The sequence below is a fragment of the Anthonomus grandis genome, chromosome 7 (genome assembly GCF_022605725.1).
Source record: "Anthonomus grandis grandis chromosome 7, icAntGran1.3, whole genome shotgun sequence".
NCBI lineage: Eukaryota > Metazoa > Arthropoda > Insecta > Coleoptera > Curculionidae > Anthonomus > Anthonomus grandis.
Genome location: NC_065552.1, coordinates 34,315,310 through 34,341,433, shown reverse-complemented (window position 1 = coordinate 34,341,433; position 26,124 = coordinate 34,315,310). Strand labels below are relative to the sequence as shown.

At 35.0% G+C, this 26,124-nt stretch overlaps 1 protein-coding gene across 4 annotated transcripts in view; it reads right to left on the bottom strand.

Moving 5' to 3' along the window:
- Positions 1 to 263: 263 nt before the first annotated feature.
- Positions 264 to 26,124, bottom strand: part of LOC126738967 (zinc finger protein rotund) — a 539,771-nt gene continuing 513,910 nt past the window's right edge. For 2 of the 4 annotated variants that reach the window (XM_050444475.1, XM_050444477.1), the window contains exons 6-8: positions 20,324 to 20,559; positions 6,873 to 7,162; positions 266 to 2,843 (exon numbers count right to left, since the gene is read on the bottom strand). In XM_050444475.1, coding sequence (XP_050300432.1) covers positions 2,365 to 2,843; positions 6,873 to 7,162; positions 20,324 to 20,559 — 1,005 coding nt within the window. In that variant the 3' untranslated portion in view covers positions 266 to 2,364. Of the gene's footprint in view, positions 2,844 to 6,872; positions 7,163 to 20,323; positions 20,560 to 26,124 lie in introns of all 4 variants that reach the window. The other 2 variants (XM_050444474.1, XM_050444473.1) reach the window with 2 other exon arrangements.

Here is a 26,124-nt window from a genome sequence, read left to right as displayed (position 1 = left end):
TTAAGCGACAAATTCACTCAAATTTGCGTGTTTATATGATTTTTTCTGCGGGTAACAAGTGACTGAATAAATTATCATGTTTTAAAAGATTAATAAATAAATAGTTCATTGCTAGAAACTAGAGCAAAACTTATTGAGTTCGGAATAAAACATACATTATCACTTATCAGGCGTAAAAATAAAACATGAAGTATTCATTTCTGTTAATTTATTTCTTACATTTATTAAACATACTATAACATTAAATTTCAAATACACCAATAACTCGAAATATCATTATTTCTAGATGTGTGCTGAGAAAAATCTTCTAATATAAGGGATTAAGGGACGATCTATATAAGTGTAGAAAAAAAGGAGAAATCAGTATGGAAAATTCGTTGTGTCCAAAAATCTTCAGAAAAATAAGATATATTATGTATAGGTGATACAGTACGACACTTATTAATATTTTCTTATTATCTTAAATACAAATGGTTTGTTATCTCAGAAATATAGGTTAATACTTTTGAATTGTATGTTTTTTTTTTATAAATTATTTATCTAAGATATTAAAATAATAATTTATAAAAAATCACAAACTGATCAAGTCACCATCATATTTACCATCCCACCTAATATTTCTGGATAAGGCGCTATAGACATAGAATAACAATGTAGTTCATGTTCAATTAGATTTAAATGGGTCCTTCTTCAAAAATCTTAACTATACGTTCCTTAAAAATTTGAAACTTTATGTACAAATTGACTATTTATACCATATTCTCAGTACGAAAAAATATCACAGATACAAATATGGTGTGAAAAAACAAATAGAAAAATTATCCGGAACACAGGAAAAAAAAAACAAAAAAAAAACAGCTACAAAGTGAAAATGAAAAGAAATTTTTTATTTAATGAAAATTAACAAAAACCTATAATTTTTTATAAATTATAATTACACTTTTTTTTTGTAAATAGATCACAAGCTATACAACTCAAGTATACATGTACAGAACTTAACAGTCCTTCAAAATATAAACTTAACTAACATTTTTTAAAGCTTGTCTTTTATACTTAAACGCTAACCCAAAAAAAAAATTATGCTGCAGTAACATCCAACAGAAAATTGTAATTTATTTAGAATAAAAAATAACGATCTTAACAATTTCCGTATACAGCTGTAAAAACGTATACCTTATAACATTCTCACAAAATTGCTTGTTTTTACTAATTTTATAAAAAGCTTTAGCAAAACGTATACAAGAAGTGTCAAAAGAAGGAGAAACTGTTTTAACGATTATTATCTTTGAATTTTTCACATTTTGACGCTCCTAGTAAAATTTAAACAAAATATTTCACTTGTTAGACAGTGTTCGGACCTAAACTAGTCACTTACCAATTTCAGAGGTAAAAATTAAAACCATCAAAAACATTCCGCAACGCTGGATGAAACACAGACAACAAGATGACGTATGATATATGTTATACAGGGCGAGCAAAATGAATATTTTTCACTCGCCTTGTATATAACATAATAAAAAACTAACGCTATAAATATTTGCACCAAGAAACTTAAACAACTAGAAAATCCAAAACTCAAACTTTATTCTGGAAACGTATTTATTTTAAACTTAAAGAGATTCACAGTGGTGGGCAAGAAAATATGAAGTGTAACTATACAAAAAATAAACTTTTTAAAGTAAGTACGTGTAATAATAAATTATATTTGAGCTATTCTTGTTTCAAAAGCTAACGTCCGATCAAAAAAAAAATACATTTAAGAAACTAAATTATAAATCATTCTTCCCTAAGCAATGGAGCGTGTGCCTTTGAAACGGTTAAATTAACTAAATAAAATATAAACTGTACAACCTTAATTAAATATGTATATTACATTGTCTTTATGTACTTTCTATGCACATTATCGGCAAGAATTTTCTTTTAAATCAACAATTTGGTGTTGTTGAAATATAATATTGCCTGTTTTTTCCGTAAGCTTTTGAGGAGGTCGGCCACATATTAAAAAAGAAATATCTGAAAGGCATTTATTTTATTTAAATGTGTTATGGTGATGCGCAACTGTCGCGTCCGCAATAATTATTATAAAATCAAATATTAGATTAATTACTTGTTTGACATTGACTAGTATTTTTTTTCATTCAATACTTGCGTCATAATTGGCAAGAATCGTGGCAATAGCATTGACATTGTCTTTAATAAAAAAAATACCATTCAGAAGAATAATAATCGCAACCCATTATCTTAACAAACCTAAGTATGAGATCAAACGACTTTTAAAGTAAACCATCATCACACACACCCCTTCAAAAGCTCCATACCCTTTCCTTCCAACCCTATCTAACTAAACATTTCAAAACTATTTAATTATTTATCTTTTAAGCCTCCAAGTATCGAGTGTTCCATCAGACTCGAGTTGGGCTGGTAGTTCCTGATCTGGTGCAACGAGATCAGCTGATTCGGGAATCCGTTACTAGGTTGGCTTTTCGGGATATCCAGACTGTTCTGCTTAGGGAAGGATAGGGCATCGTAGATGTACGGTCTATTGGGTGCCAATTGATGATTAAGGTGGTTCAAATGGCCGGACATCGAGTTTATGGGAGTGAACGCCGAGTTTGTATTACTCTTGGATATAGAGGTGTCGTAAGAGTTGCCCAGGTTGGCGTTAGGGGTACCTGGGGGAGCGGACGTGTTCTGGTTGCTCAGCTGTTGCCTTATGATTACTAAATCGTCGTTTTGGTCCAACAGGCCCCGTGAAATATCTGTCGGGTAATCGTGCATATTTTCTGCGCTGTCCGGAGATACTTTAGGCCAGTAAGGATGGTCTAGACCACGATGATTTAACCCTGTAAAAGAACAACTAATTATAGTATTTTACAAGGTATTATTTACGAGGCCTGGCTAATAAATAACGAGACTGTGCCCGTAGAGGGCGCTCTAGAGGAGTGGGAAAAAAAATGAGGAGTAGGTTGGTTAGCTAGAGCTTTTCTATTCATGTACCAAAACTCGTGTTCATGCAGTAGCAGTTTGGAACGGACGTGTTTTTTTCAAAACTATGTGTTACATAAAACACGAGCAAGCTACCAATTTTAAATTTCCCTACAAATTGTTGCAATAGGTCTATGGGGACAATTTTCTATCTCGTGCGTGTGTTTCTGAGTAGTGTAAGGTTTTTAAAAAAGGCTGTGATAGCATTCAAGATGACCAGCGCCCAGGTCTCCCTGTCACTAAGACATATGGATCATAAATGAAGACTAACATCATGGCGAATTCCAAGGACGGATTTTTACGTAGATCCACGTGTTTTAATAGTAGGGCACTTATGAGGGCGAAAACCACTCCAATGCCTGCCGATGCGAAAAATACGAAACAAAAGTTCTCTATGCCCACCACAATCGCTTCTCCGGTACTCATGGTGAGATGGTTTGATTCTAATGCTGCTGTAGTAAGAACAATAGCGATGGCATCATTTAAAATACTCTCGCCAAACACCAACATGTTGAGTACCGGGTCTACGTTTAAGACGTGGAATATCGCTACTGTGCAAGCAACCAAATCTACAGCGGAAATTAAGGAACCGAAAGCGAAAGACTCGACAAAACCCAGTCGATATACGACGTCTGCCAAACCGAGGAAGTAGATAGATCCGTAAACAGTGATCAAAATCAACCAAATTGTACGTGCTTGTAGAGGCTGTAAACGCCCATAAAAGAATGGTTAGAACAATTTTACATGAGGAATTACACATGAAAAGTCTGTGCGAAGTTGGTGCTAAAAAACCTGACGCTGTTGCATCAACAAGTCTGCTTACATCTTCACTGATGAGAAACATTATTACCTGCATCGAAACGTGGATTTTTATACGAAAGTGTCGATAGTGTCAAATTCTTTAATAGATTTAGTCTTAATCCTCAGTAGAACAATAAAATCACAACCATTCAAGTAGTTTTATGAACATTAAAGGAATTTAAGTTATCTCTATTATGGTACACAATTCCTTGAGTCTTGCTTGTAACTGGATTGATGTTCACACAAAGGAAACTTTAGAGTTCAGGGGTTTTAAAGCTGATGATTAGAGGTCATAGTGCACAATATTCAGCAGCTGCAGGACTGCAACTATCCAAAAAAGGATAAATATTGACTAATCTTTGAAGATATAGGCACACAGTGAAATTGACGATGTTAAATCGAAATCCAGTGACGTAAGAGCCTGAAAGAACTACTTGAGAGAAATGGAAAATGACTTCAAGGGCCTGGAATATATCAAAAATGCCTAAGGAGAAGAGTTGGAAAATGATTTCAGCTGTTTGGAATAAATAAAGGATTTCTTCAAATGCCTGGAAGAAATGGCAAATGTCTTTAACTGCCTGGAATTAGTCAATCATTTCTTCAAAAGCCTGAGATTAATATAAACCTGGAGTTTATATAAACAGATAGATTTGGCAAACCTGACTTCAAATGTTTTGCTCCGGCAATTTGTACTACGTTTAAGTTAAGTGTCATGTGTCTTCCTAATGTCATGTCAGCTGTCAGTGCAGTAGTTTTTATAAAAAATAGAAAACACTTGCAACTGCCTACAATAACTCAAAAATCTTTTCAGAAGCCTGGAAGAAATGAAAATCGAACTCAACTGCCTGGAATAAGTCAATCATTTCTTCAGACTTCACTGGCATACGTCAAAAATTTCTTCAAATGCAATGAGAACCGACTTGAACTGCTGTCAGTCCAACTTCACTTGGTAAAGAGGATCAATGGTATTCAATTAGAAGTCAGTTGCTTAAGAACCTAACAGAAATGCTTCAGACAAATGGAAAACGACTTTAAGTGCCTGAAATAAGTCAAAAAAGTCTTCAAAGGTCTGAAAGAAAAGAAAAACCACTTCAACTGCCTGGAATAAGCCAACGATATCTTCAAATGCCTTTCAATTCCTGAAAGAATAGGAAAATGGCTTTAACTACCTGGAATAAGTTAATCATTTCTTCAAAGACCTAAGATTAATATAAACCTGAAGTTAATATAAACAGATAGATTTGACAAACCTGCCATCATATATTTTACTCCGGTAATTTGTACTACGAGTAAGTTAAGTGTCACGTGTCATGTGTCTTTTCAATATCATGTCAGCTGTCAGTGCAGTAGTTTTTAGAAAAAAATAGAAAACACCTGCAACTGTCTGCAATAACTCAAAAATGTCTTGAAAACTCTGGAAGAAATAGAAATCGAACTCAACTGCTTGGAATAAGTCAATCATTTCTTCAGACTGCACTGGCATACGTCAAAAATGTCATCAAATGCAATGAGAACCAACTTAAACTACTGTCAGCCCAACTTTACTTGGTAAAAAGGATCAACGGTATTCAGTCAAAAGTCAGTAGCTTAAGAACCAAAGAGAAATGCTTCAGACAAATGGAAAATGACTTTAAGTGCCTGAAATAAGTCAAAAATGTCTTCAAAGGGCTAAAAGAAAAGAAAAACTACTTCAACTGCCTGGAATAAGCCAACGATATCTTCAAATGCCATTCAATGCCTGAAAGAATAGGAAAATGGCTTCAACTACCTGGAATAAGTCAATCATTTCTTCGAAGGCCTGAGATTAATATAAACTTGGAGTTAATATAAACAGATAGATTTGACAAACCTGCCATCATATATTTTACTCCGGTAATTTGTGCTACGATTAAGTTAAGTGTCACGTGTCATGTGTCTTTTCAATGTCATGTCAGCTGTCAGTGTAGTAGTATCAGGGCTCCTTTTTTTTTAATTAAGTCCCTTAATTGAGTTTTACTTTCTCTATTTAAATTTAATTTTGTATTTTCTTGTGGAACATCGAAGAAATGGCAAAAGACTTGACAACAAGTTGGAATAAATTAAAAATGCCCTCAAAGGCTTGGAAGAAATACAAAACAACTTCAACTGCCTGCAATAAGTCAAAGATTTTCTTCAAAGGTCTAGAAATGAAAAACGCCTTTTAGTCTACTATACTGTATATTGTATCTACAAATATGAAAGATAAACGATAAATATTAACGAATATTGATGCTTTAAAAAATATACTTTATCGCATTAATAAACAAAATGGTATATTAAGGAATCACCCCAATAACTTTCCTCAACCACTGATATGTAACTGTCTTTACATCTTGTCCGTCAACTTCACTGGTCCACTGTTTAGTGCCAATCGATGCATTGGAAGACGCCTGAATAGTCCAGAATCAAAAGAGCCAAATCAAAATTCAAGGCAATAGTGATCGTTTCTTTCGACATTAACGGTATCGTGATGACTGAATGCGTTCCAGAGGGTCAGACTGTCAACCAGACTTTGACGATTTGTCAGTTTTAGCAACACTCCAAGAGAGTTCGAAGAAGAACTCTTAAATTTTTACCAGAACAACACACCGGCCCGTAAAGCGCCATCTGTGAAGCGGTATTTGGCCGATAAACGCACTCCAGTGCTCGAACATGCACCATACTAGCCAGATTTAGCACCGTGCGACATTTTTTGTTTTTGAAGGTGAAAAAATGCTTTGAAAGAGCCCTGATATGAGTCGATGGAAGCAGTAAAGCTAAATACAGTAGAACTTCAAAAGACCCTTACAAAACAAGACTTCCAACACTGCTTCGATCAATGGAAAAAATGTAGTGGTGAAGGCAGGGAAGTCTATTGAAGGAAGCATTCTAATGTAAAAAAATTTTCATAGTAAAACCATTTTTCCTAACCAGTCTCGTTACTTAATAGCCAGACCCCTTTATGGTGAATTAATATTTAATTTGGTGTTATTAATAAGCAATAAATAAGAATTTTAAACTATAGAAAAAATAAACTATATAAATATTTCTATATAAAAAATGTTGAAAAACATGAAACAAAATCTTACCTAATCCCGGTCCAATCGGTGGTCTCTTATCCGTCCTCTCGGCGTGTTTTTGCATATGCTTTTGCAGATATGTTTCCTGCGTGTAACTCTTACCGCAGTACTGGCAAATGTGCGTTTTCAAATGTTTACTCTCCTTATGTTTTGGAATGTGCTCGAGTAATGAGGGTTCGTCGCTAAAGCACTTGTAGCACGAGTTGCACTTGTACGGTTTGTCGGTCTGATGGCACCTCGAGTGAGATTGCAGATTGCTGAGCTGCGAGAATGCTTTTTGACAGCCTGGATGTCTACACCTGGAGAAAAAATTGTATAATTAAATTTCATTGGCCTATTAAATTGGTAGAAATTATTTTACGAATAATTACAAAGGGCTTATAACATGTTAACTGTATTTTGTATGTCAATGGAAATAAAGTACTATATTATCGAAATACAAATCAGGAAGATAGTTTTTGGAAATAAGCATTAAGGATTAACGGTTTTATTTAAAGATTGAGGTTTTCATTCGTGAGACTTTTCTTAGGTGTCTTTTTCGACACAAAATAAACTCATTGCTTCTCAAATCTCATTGATGAAATAGCCAAGCCTAACCCAAAAAAAGGTGTTTTCGTAATACGCAGTTTAAAACTAAGCGAAGAATTATTATTAATATATAGAATTAAATACGTAATTGTATACACCATAATAAAAAGACACAATTTAAGAATGGTACCGAATATATTAAACAACCGAGATAGATATGTCCAAAAAAAAACGAGTTTTGGCTCTTTTAAGACGTATATCCTGGACACAGGTTATATGTGAAGAAATATCATGAAATGAGTGTTTTCCTACGAAATGGGATAATTTAAAAAAGTAGTTCATTTTTCTCAAAGAGACCTCTTAATAATAAAAATTCAGATTGGAAGGACACAAAGTCAATGGCATTTTTTTTTTTTTTTTTTTTAACTGACAGAGATATGTAGTCAAGATTTTGTCTCTCCTAAGACCTATCTTCTGGACGCAGTTTAAAATATGCAAAGAATTATCATAAAATGAGTGTTTTCATATGTATTTGGATAAGCCACAATAGAAAGACAGAATTTTACAATGATACGGAATACATGATATGATACTATGACATTATTGACTTTCCATGGCTCCACAGTGGTATATATATATAATGCAGAACTTGGTTTTTCAGAATGCACTTTTGCCACTCAACTGCCTGGACGAATATTTAAATTTTTCCAGGCAGTTGAGTGCATTTAACCATCTCAAAGAGAGAAAAGAATATAGGAGAGCCTAGAAGATTTTACTTAAGTTTCTTCCAGTGCATTTGTCCACATGACAGACAGAGAGAAAAGGTCATAGTTGCCACTCAACTGCCTGGACGAATATTTTAATTTTTCCAGACAGTTGCATGGAATTGGGTGTCATTGTCTCCAGACCAGGCATCGTCATATGTAAAAAAAACGCACATATCGTGCACTTTTTGTTTTAAATTTATTGGAATATCTGGATTGCTAAGAATGTGAACATGTTCCCAATAAAGTACTCATTTCATATTTTGTTAGTGTTCATTTTTAGACCTATGCTTTTACAGGCTTCATTACTGTTATTCACCGACAAATATTTCAGAGATAAGTTGGTAAATGTTACGACCTCCAGGTGAACCGCAAGACATTAATAAAACATCAGAGATGAACCATTAAAATTAAAGGGGAACAGGATTTTTCGCTTTCGTTCTCTGGTTGCAATTAAAAGACGTTTATTTTGTTTCCGATATAATCACAATGTGTTTATCTAGCAAGAGGAATAGCAGGAGTTGTGTTTATTTAGTTCTTTTCAATTTCTGTTGTTTTAATGATGCCAACGAGTTTTATTATGAGTTTGTTTATATAATAAAATTAAATCTTACTCGGGACGCATAACCTGTACGCATATGAACCCTATTTTCCTATAAATTCATTGTTACATACATCGACCTTGGCGATAGATAAAAAAATGTAAGTCGCGCTCTCTCTCTCGACAATAAATATTCATTGTTGCCCCGCGAAGCACGTTGTTACATGGTCAGGGAAAAATCTGATTCATTTCAACTCTAATTGTTTGTTGGATTGTTAATCGGATCGAGACCGAACGCATTCAACTGTTTTGACGAAATCACGCGTTTTTTTTTTTTTTAATTTATAGGGATTTTAATTTGCATTTTTTGCGACCATCGCGTGTTATTTGATCAAGATCAATGCCAAAGACTACGCTATTGTTTGAACTTTGTTAATTAGCCTTTTATTGTTTATTTTTATTGTGTGTTTTTTTTTTTTAATTTAGAATGACTTATTTGCGTACCGAGAGATATAGGTTAATTTCCGGGAAAGTGTGGGGTATTTAAGCATATAGAGAGTTACGTGTTTTATAAGGTGATTATAAAGTTACTTTTATTACTGTTCTTATGCTCTATCCGTTACCAATTTTTGCGATATTCGGACTTCGATTCGAGGGTCACCATTGGAATCTCGGAAACCGTAAGAGTTACAGGGTCGGTTAAATGGAGGCAAAGTTGCGCAATTTGGAGCTTAATAAAATGACGTTTAAAAAATTTTTAAATTCCGGATAAAATCGAAAATTGTCGAAAATCGTACAAAAGGATACATTTTCATTGAATTGGTTTAAAAAAATATATATATCAAATACAGAGTATTTTATAGCTTCAGTTTATATAAAATCAATTGAGCACTTATAGGAAGTACTAGAAGGAGTAATCGGATATGCAAGTGCGATACCTCATTTTAAAGGCAAATAAAAATACTTTTTTAAAATGAGAAAACCCAATAAAACCCAATTGATGATGGTCGAAAAAAAAAACGAAACGTCGAATTAATTTTTTTTTTGCGTCATGTTGTAGGACATAAGAAGTGGCAATAAAAAACTGTTTTTAGTTTTCCGATGTCTCTTTAAATAAAGTCGGTAGAAGGTAAAAAGGATTTTGACAATTTTCAATTTTTTTCGTATAACTCCGGAATTTTAAATTTTTTTAGAAGTCATTTTATTAAACTCCAAATTGCGCAACTTTGCCTGCATTTAACCGACCCTGTAACTCTTACGGTTTCCGAGATTCCAATGGTCACCCTCGAATTTGGGACACCCTGTACATTTAAACAGCTCAGTGTAGGTGGCACCTTTTGCGAAGATTTTCCTCTCTTTCCTTCTACTTTGCACTGTATGATGTTCTGTAGGAACGAACGTAGGAAGTATTGAAGTTTTCGTCTTTTAATTGTGAGTAAGATTTGCGATTGACACTTCATTCAGCTTAGTACTTCATTATTTGTTTCATTTCATTATTCATTCATTCGACACTCAGTCGCCATAAGTGCACGTCAGTCAGTAAAGTTCATCCATTGAAATACACAGCGTGGAACACCCAATTCGCACAACAACCAGAGAAGACTCAAAAGCAGGAACGGCGGAGAAAAACGTCGACTCGCCCCCCATCGTCAGTGGGGGGCACAACCATCGTCGAAAAAAAAAAGAAAAGCAAACAATGGACATGTCCGATGGATACTCTACAGATAGATCCACCAAAAGTGAAGACCGAAAGAGAATGACAAGTAGACAAGAGAGAGGTAAGACTTTGGACGACTCCTCTAAGTTCCTTAAACCTCAATATAAATCCCGTGATCCTAGACTATCCTCCAAAACAATCAAAACCACACCAGACCCCGACCTGGGAGCTGGCAAAACGTCACCCCGGAGTGCGGAAGATAGACAAAGCGAGGAGAGAGTACGCAAGCTCGAGGAAAAAATTCGGGAACGAGATTTGCAAATTGAGAGAAGTGCTAATGAGATGAATGAGATTAAGCTTAAAAATTCTCAGATCATTGAGAGAATACAACTATTTAAACAGAAGAATAATAAGTTAATCTTAGAGAATCAATCTCTCAATGGGCAGATCTCGGACCTAAAAGGTAAACTCGGGGAGGTGCTGATCCAAAAAGAAACCCTTACAATCAAAAGCTCTAAACTGAAAGAGAAATTGACAGATCAGGGGGGTCTGGCTAGTGATAAAAATCAAAAAGAACAATACAAAAATAAAAGAACCAGACGCGGGCCTGTCTCCGTTTTCTCAAGACGGAGACGAGCCGGCCTTGGAACCGGTTTACCCTGAGATAACCACAAACAGGGAGCCAGGTCCCTCAACATCGTCAGCTTCAGATCCTACCAAAAACTCCACTGAAAATCCCTTTCCAAAGTTAAAAAAAATCCACTCTACATGCCCTTAAATAACCGCACCTTGGCGAGCAAGGGGAAGAGCACTGATCCCATCACAAATATAAATAAAGTCCCAAAAGTAGTGTTAAGAGACACAAAAAACTGGGCCGCAAAATACAAGCTATTTTGTGAAAAAAAAAAAAATTGTAAAAGTGCAAAAAGACAGACTGGGATTAGCACTCTTCCCCAAAACGTCAAATGACCACCGAGCATTAACAGGTCTTCTCAAGGGGGAGGAAATGGAAGTCCATTCCTTCTTCCTTGAGGAGGATAGGAAGCTAAACGTGATATTGAGAGGACTTGACCAAAACTTTAAGTTAGAAGAGGTCGAGGAGGAGCTGAGGACGAAGGGATTTGAGCCGGAGGAACTGGGCTAGTTTAAAACCGGCAGTCAGATTCCTCGTCCCCAAAGAACAGGAGAGTGTGTTCGAAATTGACAATATTTTAAAGATTAGGGTCCGTGTTGGGCGCTTAAGGACCAGCGCTAAAGACTATTGAAAACAGAAAGCAAATTGGGCAGTGTCATCGCTGCCAGGAATATGGTCATGTCCTGAGTAATTGCAACGCAAAGCCGCGTTGCCATAAGCGCAAGGGCGAACATTTCTATTCAGAATGTTAAAAAAACAGAGCAACCTCGGCTGAGTATTGCATTTACGCCGGTGACCATCCGGCGAGCTATTGGCGCTGCCCAAAAAACCCAAACATAATAAAAAACACAAACAATAAAAAAAAAGCTTCGCTGAGACCTTGAGAACCAACTCGGACTCTAATAACAGGAGGGCGGAGCCAAAGGATAGCAATACATCATCGCACATGAAACGGCCCGATTTGTCAATTAAAAACAGAAATCTCCTGAACCTTTTAAGCTTGCCGGACGGGATCTTAGAAAAGGAAATAGATAACCTAATGGCAAAACTTGAGAGATTAAACTCAAACCCGGCTATCAAGCTATTGCTGGGAGTCGAGGTCTAGTCTCTCGCAGTGTCCGTTTGTTTCCTTCCTAACGTGTTCAATTCCTATCCTTAATAACCATACAAAACCCAATCCGACCGTCATAAACTCAATCGATCACCAAAAACACCGTAAATGACCGGTTACGTTCACACCTCCGCCCGACCTTTTCTCGCTAGCTAAAAGTTCCGCAATCTGAGGGGGCGTGGTCTGTTGTTCCACAGGCTCGCGTCTAATACCATCACACCCAGACCTTATGCAGCAAAACCTATCCCGACCAGTCGGTTCCTATCTTCCGAGCAAGTCAAAAGTCCAAGCACCTAGATGCGACCCAGAATCATAAAAAGATGGCGCCTAATCTCGACGAAAGGATCAATCAAAAGACCGGCAAGAGCCGTCGTTGCTAGACCGGATATAATCAGTGCAAAGATGATGATGACTTCATTATTCGTTATATGGTTGGTCCAAGGTATCTTCAAGGTCATTCTGTAAACCCACATCTCGAAGGCCTCAATTCCTTACTTCATAGCCTTAGAAAATGTCCAGCTCTCCAATTCGTATAGGAGTACCGGGTAGATGTATCAATTTATCGTTCTTCGTTAGTGAGCATGGTTCTTATTCTAATGTAATAAGTACTTCGTGCTTTCTCTATGCGAAATTTAATCTCCACAGAATGATCCTTCAAGATTCAAATAGTTCCTAAATAATTGAATTTGTCCACCCCTTTCGACGACCTCGTTATTGACCGTGATCAGTGCTATTTATGGTACTGGAGTTTTGCTAATTACCGTGTACTTTATCTTTTTGGCATTGAATTCTAGACCACCTTATCAAGACAGTGTCGTCGGCGTATCGAATGTTGTTCATATTTTCTCCATTGATTTTTATTCCAGTATAAATTCCATCCAGAACTCTCCTATAGATATCAGAGTAGAGGTTAAACAAAAGAGGTGACCATATACATCCCTATCTTACTCCACGACGAAGTTCAACAGCTTCAGAATTCCCTCCTTCCAATCACACGATTGCCTTCTGTCCCCAATAAATGATCCATTTATCCTTGGTGTCCATTACCACTTGCTCCTATAATTACAACGAACATCCCTGTATCGCTAAAAAAGTACTTGGACCGCAAGGAGTGCCTCACGTGTTCCAAGACCATTACGAAAGCCGAAGTGAGTTTCAGTGATGTTCCACTTACCTTTGTTGTAGATACGTGCGTGAATTATTTTGAGGAACACTTTCAGCACAAGACTCATTAAACTAATTATTCAAAAATCTTCAGATAATTGTGTATTGGGCTTTTCAGTTAATTTTGCCCTACAAAAATCCTGATAAAACGGGTTGAGTCAGAAAAAATCAGCACAACAAGGAAAACATGGGCTGAAGAAAACTATTGCCTTCGTAATTATTAGTTTCTTAATGCATGTTCAAGAAATACGAATAAAACGAGGCTGTTTACTGGCTTCACCTGAATAAATAAATCCTATCATTTGTGCATTTATAGATTCCTACCGAATATACTAACAAGATTACAATTAAAAACAATACCAAAAAGAAAGTTCAAAACTTGTGGGTGCAGTTACCGACTCCCGCACGTATACAATTTGTCACGTCCATGTCAAATTTCGCGAAGCGCCTATTATTGTACAAATAAAAACGTTATTATAACGGTAGATAATCCATCCGAACGGAGAGCGATGAAACAAATCATGTAAATTAACCTTTAATCGGCTTTTTATTGCTACAATTCTTTGCGCCGTGCCGCGCCGCAAAACATTTCAATGGCATGATTGTTTAGTCACTTTTTTTTCGTGCATTTTTTACCTTTTTTACTGCGAGCCTCGGTAAGCGAGGTTTAGTGACTAATAAATTAACGTTTGTTGACGGTATTAGGTAAATATTAGTAAATTATGAATGTTGAGGTAGTCATGGTGTCTTCGAGTCAGTAAGTTCACCATTTATATATTGGTTATAGTACCTCATCAAAAAATCGTTTTGGGTTGTCTAGTCAAAACGGATTTTAATAGCAAAAAGGTTTGAAATATCAACGCCTTTATGCAGTAGAGTCTAGTATAAAAAATATATTCACTGACATAAGACGTGTTACATCCAGAATGAATAATTTCCTCAACTTCATTTTTCGGCAACATAATGACTATATTGAAATTATGCTATGGTAACAACGACAACATTTCATCTTTGTTTTTATTTACCATTGTTAAAATTTTATCTCTTACTTCTTGTAGAGGGAAAATCTTTTTTGGGAGATGAATAATAGAGATACAACAAAATGCCTCGAGTTCGAAGACGTCAAAATGATCACCATGTTACCGATTTTAACAGGGGTAATGCCTATGATGGTAATGCGTGTGTATCGAATATGGAAAGGAAGAAGGTAAAAGAACAATTGAACGAATTGTCAAAAGCATTTGATTATGTTCTGTTGCTAAAGCTCCAACTCTATGGCCTCAAGGGCCTAGCGTAAGGTTGGATTGCCTCCTACCTAAAATATCCACGTCAGCATGTGTTTATTGGTTCAGGGTGTGATTCAGTAAATTGAGGAGTTCCACAGGGATCTGTCTTGGGTCCAATGCTTTTTCTTCTGTATGTAAATGATCTAGTAAACGTTGACAAGCAACACAGCACCAGCAGGTTTCTTAGATTGACCATAGATGATAATCGTGCTTTTGGAAAGCATATTGTGGATCCTGCTAAATTAATATTTTCAGGCTGTTTTTCGCTATAATTAACAACTGAGGAACTTGGTGCATCGGTAAGTAAAGTCAAAGTCAAAAATAGCTTTATTGTTACGTAACATCATCTGTTGTTAACAAAGCATTATATAAAATCTTAAAGATAGTTGACAACATAATCTTTTACAAAAATATAAAAATTTTAACAATTCTTACATACATAGAATATAGAACACACCCAAAGAAAGGGTAGTAAGAATTCAAATTACGCTGCGCAAAACTCTTCACTGTCAAAAAATTGTATTTAAAAACTCGTCTACAGAATAAAATGCTTTAGCAAGCAAGAGTTTCTTTATATTTTTCCTAAAACGTTTTTCACAATTTATTAGCCTTATATAAAGGGGTAGGTGGTTAAAAAGCCTTCTGCCCCCGTACACAAAAGAGGACTTAATCGACTCACTTTTTGGGATAGGCAGAGGTAAAGAGAAGGTTGTTCGGAGATTGTAACCCGAGGAGGGGGGGTCAAGTTGATGGCGATTTTTTGTGGATAAGACAAACAGTCTCTAAAATAAAAAGGCATGGCAATGTCAGGACAGAGTGTTTTAAAAATAATGGCCTACAGGGGCTACGAAAGAGAGCTGCACACATATAGCGTATGGCTCTTTTTTGCAAAATAAATAGAGAGCTGAACAAATACTGAGAGCACACACCCCAAAACACAATACCGTATCTCAGATAAGACTTTATAAGAGCATGGTAGGCAATTTTGGCCACATCAAGTCCCAGAGAATGTGTTATTACTCTAATAGCATAACAGTTGGATGATAACTTCCCTAATAAAGAGGAGATATGATTTTCAAATTTTAATTGCTTATTAATCGTCAGGCCCAAAAATTTGCATGTTTCAGAAGGACTTATTATTTCATTTTGCCAAAGTGACAGTTCCAAGGTTACATTTAAAAGTTAAAATATTAGTTTTAGAAATATGAAAAGTTAATCCATGACTTTACAAGAATTAAATCTTCATCAACAATATTCCTTAATCTCTTGGTGTCAGTGTCATGCCAAAGTAATGTTGTATCATCCGCAAAGATAGTAAATTTGCCCCTAATTGGAATTTGAGAGATATCATTGATATATAGCAGGAACAATATTGGTCCAAGAACAGAACCCTGGGGTACACCAGCGTCCATATTCAGACGGGATGACATATCATTGTCAAAGAATACCCTTTGTGTTCTTCTAGATAGGTAAGAACGAAACCAGTCGAGAGCAACTCCTCTGAATCCATAGGTTTCTAGCTTCTGTAGCAGTATTCTGTGACTTACACAGTCAAAGGCCTTAGATAAGTCACAGAACACCGCCGCCGCACTCTCCCCAGCGTTCAACACCATGTACAGACTCTCCAAAAAATTGAAAATAGCATCAGATGTACCCAGTTTCGTCCGGAATCCAAATTGCTGATGGTTAAGAACATTATGCCGTTTCAGAAATTCCATCATCCTAGTTTTTACCAATCTTTCTACAAGCTTGCCAAGCGTGGGAAGCAGGGCTAAGTAGATCTCTTTATTTTGCTTTGATTGACTCGCGTATTAGATATGGCATTTGTTTCTGGGGAAATACTAGCCACTACCTTATCCAGTCAATTCTAATTCTGCAAAAACGAGTTCTCCAGTACATTTCCTTGGCAAAACCCGGAGAGTCTTGTAGACCTCTGTTTATCAAAGAGTGTTCTTACCGTCTACATACTGGAAGTGGCTAGCATCTTATACAAATATCGTCATAAATTCGTGACAGAAAATCCCAGGTACGTGACTTGTCAAGTAAACAGCTTGAATCTGCTTATTCCTACATCTATCTTGACGCAGAAATCTATGAAGGCATAAAGGAATTTAATCACCTAACACGCAACATTAAAGAGGCAACGTCAATGAATATATCTAGACAGCGACTGCGTATACTTTTAGTGGGGAAGGCATATTATTCTTTATTGGAATTTTATGAAGATTCATTTTTCGTATGTATATTATGTATTTATTTTTATTCTTTTCTACATTTTAATGTATGGTGTTGAGTTTATGGACAAAAATTATATTAATAATGTTTTTATTATTTATAGGTAAAGTAGGTACTTTTAATTGTTTTGTGAACAACAATTGTAAAAAGCACATTTTCACTTTGACTTTGAACACGAAGAAGGCAAAGCGTCAAAATATGCGCTTCAGATAACTAGCCCTTAGACATCTTTTTGCTACTACACCTCAGATCAATGATTTGGAGAAGAATGTTATTATCTGTTATTATACCTAAACTCTGTAGTCGCATTTAAGTCTTTTTTCATACCGTCCACAGTAGAATGACATAATGTCATCTTTAGCGATGAACCGCGACTCTGTCTAAGTATATGGAGAATGCCGTAATATTGGATTTGTTGTTAAAAGGTATGTATACACGACTGTAATGATTTGGAGGCTATTACCTTTGTTAGCCGATCACTCCTTTTCTTTCTTCGAGGCAATACGATTGCGCGTTATGTTGACGATGTCCTACAAACCATTTTACTACCTTATCTAAAGGGCCGTTCACACGTCCTTTTTCAGCAAGACAACGCGCGTCCCCTATTACTCCGGAGGAGTCATGAGATCTCGCAGCAGTGAGCCATAAATTAAGGAGAGTTTTGACGAAGCTAAGATTGACTTAAAGTAAAGTATTTAGACTAACATCGCTGAGAAATATTTTAATTTCCGTAAACGCCTGCTCAGTACAAACTGCCGGAGTGAGTTACTTTGTCTAGTCCTCTGTTTGTGGGGGCTTGCCTTAACTGGCCGTCCAAGTAGTTGGGAACCACAATAAAATTCCTCTCATTTCAAGGTAAATGACTGCGTGGCTAAGGCAAAACTTAGACGTGACTATTGCCGACTCTAACAAGAAGCCTCTCCTTATAGTTCATAGCTCATTAGAGCCACCCACCATCTTGTCGTCGTCCTACACAGGCGAAATCGTCAGGATCACCTATTTATGGCGATGCATCCCTGGGTTGGCTTCAAGCAAAAGTAGTGGTACTTAATGGTGGACCTACTTACACCGACCTGGAGGTTGTGGCTGTGGACAAGTTGCCCAAGTTGACGAAGGCTATCCTCTGGGAACGTGAGGAGGAGAAATGCTGGCCCCGAAAGAGGTTGTGATGCTTCAACTTGCAGGGTAAAATACCGACCTCTCTGTAAAGAGATGGTATCGTGAGACTAAAACGACACCAGCAAGTGTCACGCCCTAGTCTTTGAAATAGGGCAGGAAGATGTGGATTTGTCTTGATAAGGCCGTATGAACGGTAGAAATTAAAGCACTTAATGCTGAGCAGGAATTGCAACAGTACGCTACTAGTATCCAAACCTCTATCATATATAAAGTCATGCCCACTGAGGCGTTATCAGAACTCTGGTTGGTGGTACCAAGAACTGGAAAACCTCAGGGCAGAGTCAAAAATAGCTTTCGATAAAGCAAAAGAAGCATGTAGAACGTACTGCAGAAAAATAGAAAACTATACCAATGTTGCGAGACTGCTAAAACCTCTCAATTAAGACCCATGTCGGGAAATAGGCAAGCTACGTAAGAAGGATGGTTTATTTACTGCCAACCTCCAAGAAAGCAGGAAGAACACACATTTTCCTGATTCCACCTTTAGAATTACGGAGGATCGGATCCTTACTTATCCTCGGAGGCGGATTGGCTACTTGCCGATCAAATGGGCACTCTCCTTATGCTCTTCCTTTAAATCCCTGAGACATGTCGGCATCTACCCAGCACTGCTTTAGTGAAGTTTGGAACAGTAATTGTCCCACCAGGTGGGAATATTCAAAGCGACTACGCCGCTAAGATATGCCCCAACGGTATGGAGAGAAGTCAAAGTTCATCCAAACTGGTCACTATCAATTAACTATCCACCTTTTTAAAATATAACTAAGCAGGAGTCCACTATGTAACGCATGCAACCATGAAGATGAGACAATGGAGCACAAACTTTGCTTACTGCCCTCTGCTCTTTCGTCAATAAGAAACAGCATTCTAGGCATATTCCACCCTATCTTGAAGAGATCAATTGTCGATCAGTTGTCAGAGCGACGTTATCACTGTCTTTGATTGGCTGGCCTAAGTGACGAGCTAATGAAGAAGTCTCCTACTTCTTTAACTTAGGTGCACAATGGACCACTAATGAGTGTCTATAGAAATTCTTGCAAATATTTGTTTTTCAGTTCTTGATTTAAGACTTTATTGCTTCTTACTTCATTGTCAAAAAATGAAGCTGTAGAAATTATTACTTCTGGGCGTTCGACTTATTATATCATTGAGTATATCTTGTCAAGAAAATGTTGAGATTTTATATCGAACCAATTACAACAACGTCACGGATGCCTTAATTGTGTGAACAAAAAATGTATTGATTGTTCACTTAACGGAAAATTCAACAAATGTTAATGGATTATTTGAATCTTTGTAACAAGAGAAAATTTTCTTTTGCCGTATTTTTGTTTATGCTATATAAATATTCTCGTAAATTGAGCACCAAAAATAAATTAGTAGTAATATTTTGTGCATTAATTGGTCAATTTCTGAAGTAAACTATTTATTTCTAGGCAGCTAAATCTTATGGCTTGGCTTGGAAGCTTCCTTGGGAATCGATCTAGGTTATTGTTAATGGACAGACTTTCTCAGACCTTTTAAATTAATACTGGTATCCTTCAGGGATGCATCTTCTCCTCTATCTTCCTCCTGTTATATATCAATCTTTTCGAGAAGACCTCTAATCCAGTTTACAGATTTGCTGATGACAGTATATTGCTGTCTTCCTTTAAGCGGTCCCAGGCCATAAGCTTCGCAAGGTAACAACTAATAACGCTGACCTTACTATAATTTTGGAGTGCGGTGAGTGCAATCTAATGTAGCTAAGATTCTAAGGCTGTATTTACAAAGAACGCCACCCCAAGCCTTATTATATCCGAGCTTACTTTGCTGGTGTCTTCGTCAATTCGCTTGTTAGATGTGGAGGTTAAAAGCAATATGTCTTGGCATGTTTATGTGGTGGCAATAAATGAGGCAGCTTCTCAAAAACTTGGGGCCCTCTTAAAACGAAAATGCTGTATACAACAGCTGTACAAGGCTCAGATTCATTCATCTCTTGAGTAATGGTTTCTCATATGGAGGTCTATGCTCAAATACACGTTCAAACAGCTTAATTCAATTCAGAAAAGAGATAACTAGAACCTTTGTTAATTTGGCGCATAGAAGAAAAGTGACGGACCTTACGGTGTTTTATCGCTACCAATGTTCTTCAGAGGTTTTGCGATTTTGCATTTTCCAGGATGTTTAAGTTTTTCTTGAGACTTCTTTTAAGAGTCTAAAGAATGCGCGTAAATATTATGACATTATCTTCATATTGCCTCAGAACATATACATTAAAATGTGAACTGACCCTTTCAACTTAGAGCTATACGTGCAAGATCAAGTATGAATAAATCATCAAATATGAGTAAATCAATTAAACACATTCAATCTACTCACTTGTACGGTTTATCCCCAGTATGTGTCCGGATATGCTGTTGTAAATGACTGAGCTGCGTGAATTTTCTTTGGCAGATCTCGCACCGGTATGGTTTGATTCCTAAATGGATTCTCGTATGTTGCGATAGATAGGAACTATTTGCGAAGGCTTTGGAACATTGGGAGCACTTGTACGGTTTCGCTTCTCGCATGTGCGCCTGCGTGTGAAGTTGAAGTTCTGCTTTCGAACTAAAGACCTGGAATAAGTAACTCAATTAATAAACCAATAAATACCGTTCGATTCTACTATTCTTTTTTTTTTTAAACCAAACTCTTTTAATCTATATTTATTATATATCAATAAATAACTTTATATATTTAATAAACTGTATATGGCCAATACTCCCTAATAATTAGTCCTGAGGATACACAAAAAAGGTCTAATGAGTGAGTCAGTCAGAACGTTTGAAAGAAGTGTGTGAAAGAGGTGCTGAGTGATGAATATAAGAGAAATAGTTGATCTTTAGAACTATGGCCATTATGGGTAAGTTTGTATAGATCCGTTTTATATTGAACACTTTTGGCGCCCGCACAATTAGGCGTGAAAGCCTCTGTTCAATTAGGAACGAATCCGCAATTCCTCGAGTGCTGGCTGGTAAGACTGGAGACCTTACCTGGGCCCCGATTGACACAAATAAACATGAGGTTACACTAGAAATATATCCTCTGTCTAATTTGTTGAGGTGCTTACTGTTTAGCTACAGTGGAGCGTCTGGGGAAGCACTTACTATTATATACACTAGCTAGTGGTTAAACAAAGAGAAATCCTGTTGCCGTATATCTAAATATTGGAGTGTAACATTGTGTTAATTGATGTGAACTGGGATACTGCAAGGGGACCGAGGTTCTCCGGTGAGTATATTTTAATATTAGAAAAGTTGACAGAACATTAATTGTTTGTATTATTTTTAAATGAGGTTCGAGTTTTTGACTGACTATAAAATGACTGTTAAGTGAATTTGCAATTGCACACACCCGTTGGCTTAAAGCAACTTTGACAGGTAGTAAACCAAGTAGATACACTCCTGAGGGAAAAAGTAAAAGCAGTGCTTAACTCTCATGCAATCAAATTGTCCATCAACAAAAAAATCAATTCTTTATTGACTCATTTATATCAAGCTTAAAACCGCACATTGGATAATGTGGGTTCAGAATTATTACGACGAGGTGGTTTAATAAAATCGCGTACCGTAATTAACATTCCCAGTTATGTTCTAGGCGCGATATATCATAAAACCTATTCATTATTAGTTGTTCGTGTAGTCGTATAACACAAAGAACCTACTAAACTAACAGCCATTCCTCGACCTTCGAAAATTCAATACCATGGTCATGTTCAATGTCTTGCTGTTCGTTCTCTAATCTCCGCTCTTTTGTGCGGTCTCTCTGTCTCTTTCTTATTGTCTTTCGGTGCTGCTTATGTATTTACCACCGTATTTACTTCCCGGTTCACTTAAGACTACCAGAAGTTAATTTAGGAAACTAAGGGCATGTATTATTGGAAGTTATATTTCAGGTGTTATTATTAAATTATAGCAAACGCATAAGTGGTAAACTCAAAGTTGGACAAATACATGTAATAGAAGGAAAAATTATATTTAAAAAAAAATAATTTAGTTAGTGGTAACTCATTTAGTGGTAATTTATATGAAACAAGTTTAGTTTTTTCGTTCTATCATATTCCGCAAATTTTCCTAATCCCTGGTGGTAAAACAACCCTTATGAATGAATGTGCTTGATTTTGTATTTATAGGCTGAAATGAAAAAAAAAATGAATATATTGTCTTATTCTAATGTAAATTCAGATAAAACGAAGTGTTGAGTTTGGGATTCTTAATAAGAAATTTACATTTTATTACCGTAACGTATTAATAATCCGTTGTTAATCTGATTCAAAGCATTGTCTAATACATACGCCATTTAAAAATGGGTTATTGTATCGTTGTTATTATTATACAAGTCTCCGATTGCCAAGGTTAACAATAATTTGCCCCTTGGGCAAGATATTTGACTTTTAAAACGCGTTGCTCTTAGTATCTGGGAATTATTATATTATTGTGATGTAACCTTTTGATTATTAAACAAAGGGTTAAAGAAATTTAAAAGCCCAAGCAACACCTCATACATTATTATCGTTAAATATATATTTATTCAACGATTATTTAGTACATTTTTGGTTTTGGTATATTTATCAACCGTGTATGATCAAGGTATATTTATTAAACTGTAAAATATACGTATATCATATTCGATTCTGTTTACAAGAGAGAGACATTTCGGCATTTAATTGTAAAATTTTAAAATTCAATAATTTTTAAACCCGATTACTACACCTCAAATATCTGATGAAATTCTTATGAAAAATCACTGTTATTCGTCTATATTATCCAATGTAATAATGCTATTACGTTATTAGATTGGATTTTTATACTAAATATTTATATGTAAAATTATATCAAATTTAAATAAACAATGCTTTTAAATTAAATATTTAATATATATTTTCTGCAAAATCATTGTTTTTCATTAACACAACCCTTACCCCCCCACCCACCCCAAACATTTGCCCAGTAAGAAAATTTTTTGTAAAATCACCGTATTTCGTCCATAATATCCAATCTAATAGCACTTTTTTTGTATTAAATATTTATTAATACATTCATAGATATAATTACTTAGATATTTATATAATAAGAAAACTAAAAAATAGACAAAAATATTGATGAACTGAAAGATGCAGGTAAGAACCCCATTGCAAATTTAATTTTAATCAATATTAATTATTCTACAAGAAATGATAGGATAGTAAAGTATAACGCTTACTTAAAGTAGGAAATGAATACCGCCCATATGTAAAAATAGTATAATAAAAGAAATAAAAATATACATCCAACCTAATCCATAACAATAACTTACTTCCGGAAGAAGTGCTAAATCTAAATCAGTTTTAGTATACTTATGTTAAAATTAGGGCCACTGACTAAAAAACAGATTTATATAGACCAATTTATAGCTAATTTTAATATTTTTAGAAAAACATTAATATTTAAATAATAAATTAGCTGTTTATTAATTAAACAATTGATTAACAAAAACAATTGATGAATAAACAATTGACGTAATTAATTATTTTTTCCAGGTAGTTGAAGGGAACAGAAAATTATTTCAATTGTCTGGAATAAATTGAAAAGCTACTTTGACTACCTGGAAGTAATCACCCCTGGAAACTACTGGAAAAAAACAGGCAAGAACCTCAAAAGAATTGCTCTTAATTTTCCAGGTAGATGAATAATTAATTGTTTATTCCAGACAGTTGAAATCGATAGAAAATCAACTAGAAAAACAACCATCTCAACTGCCTGGAATAGTTTATAGAGTCACACTAACCTCTTGGAAGAAATCGAAAATTTTTACAGAAACTTAAAACTTCTTAAAATTGAGTGCAATTGCCTAGAATTAGTTCCTGAGTGACACTAAGTACTTGGAAAAAAATAAAAATTATTCTAAGTGTTTAAAATATACTAAAAATTAACCCAACTGCCTGGAATAGTTTATAACTTCTAGGAAAAATACCAAAATTATTACAGGAACTAAAAACACATTAAAAATTAGTTCAACCGCCTAGAATTGGTTCCTGAGTGACACTAAGTACTTGGAATAAAACAAAAATTATTCCGTGAGCATAAAACACATTAAAAATTAACACAACTGCCTGGAATAGTTTATAGAGTGACACTAACTTCTTAGAATAAAACAAAAATTATTACAGGAACTTAAGACACATTAAAAATTAACTCAACTGCCTGGAATAGTTTCTAGAATGACACTAACTTCTTGAAAGAAAACAAAAATTGTTATATGAACTTAAAATTGGTTCCAGAGTGACACTAAGTACTTGGAATAAAACAAAAATTATTCCGTGAGCTTAAAATATTATAAAAATTAACTCAACTGCCTGAAATAGTTTATAGAGTGACACTAACTTCTTGGAATAAAACAAAAATTATTTCAGGAACTTAAAACACGTTAAAAATTAGTTCAACTGTCTAGAATTGGTTCCTGAGTGACGCTAAGTACTTGGAAAAACAATAAAAATTAGCTTAACTGCCTGGAATAGTTCCTAACTTCTAGGAAGAATACAAAAATTATTACAGGAACTTAAAATACGTTAAAAATTAGTTCAACTGCCTAGAATTAGTTGCAGAGTGACCCTAAGTACTTGGAAAAAAATAAAAATTATTCCGTGAGCATAAAACACAATACAAATTAACACAACTGCCTGGAATAGTTTCTGAAGTGACACTAACTTCTTGGAATAAAATAAAAATTATTACAGGAACTTAAAACACATTAAAAATTAGATCAACTGTCTAAAATTGATTTCAGAGTGACAATAACTACTTGAAAAAAAATTAAAATTATTCCACGTATTTAAAATACACTAAAAATTAACTCAACAGCCTGGAATAGTTTCTAACTTCTAAGAAAAATACAAAAATTATTACAGGAATTTAAAACACATTAAAAATTAACTCAACTGCCTGGAATAGTTTCTAGAGTGACACTAACTGCTTGGAATAAAACAAAAATTATTACAGGAACTTAAAACACATTAAAAATTAGTTCAACTGCCTAGAATTGGTTGCAGAGTGACACTAAGTACTTGAAATAAAACAAAAATTATTTCGTAAGCTTAGAATACATTAAAAATTAACTTAACTGCCTGGAATAGTTTATAGAGTGACACTAACTTCTTAGAATAAAACAAAAATTATTACAGGAACTTAAGACACATTAAAAATTAACTCAACTGCCTGGAATAGTTTCTAGAATGACACTAACTTCTTGAAAGAAAACAAAAATTGTTATATGAACTTAAAATTGGTTCCAGAGTGACACTAAGTACTTGGAATAAAACAAAAATTATTCCGTGAGCTTAAAATATTATAAAAATTAACTCAACTGCCTGAAATAGTTTATAGAGTGACACTAACTTCTTGGAATAAAACAAAAATTATTTCAGGAACTTAAAACACGTTAAAAATTAGTTCCACTGTCTAGAATTGGTTCCTAAGTGACGCTAAGTACTTGGAAAAACAATAAAAATTAGCTTAACTGCCTGGAATAGTTCCTAACTTCTAGGAAGAATACAAAAATTATTACAGGAACTTAAAATACAATATAAATGAACTCAGCTGCCTGGAATAGTTTCTAGAGTGACACTAACTTCTTGGAATAAAACAAAAATTATTACAGCAACTTAAAATACGTTAAAAATTAGTTCAACTGCCTAGAATTAGTTGCAGAGTGACCCTAAGTACTTGGAAAAAAATAAAAATTATTCCGTGAGCATAAAACACAATACAAATTAACACAACTGCCTGGAATAGTTTCTGAAGTGACACTAACTTCTTGGAATAAAACAAAAATTATTACAAGAACTTAAAACACATTAAAAATTAGTTCAACTGCCTAGAATTAGTTGCAGAGTGACACTAAGTACTTGGAAAAACAATAAAAATTAGCTTAACTGCCTGGAATAGTTCCTAACTTCTAGGAAGAATACAAAAATTATTACAGGAACTTAAAATACAATATAAATGAACTCAGCTGCCTGGAATAGTTTATAAAGTGACACTAACTTCTTAGAATAAAACAAAAATTATTACAGGAACTTAAAACACGTTAAAAATGAGTTCAACTACCTGGAATTAGTTGCCGAGTGACACTAAGTACTTAGAAAAAAAATAAAAATTATTCCG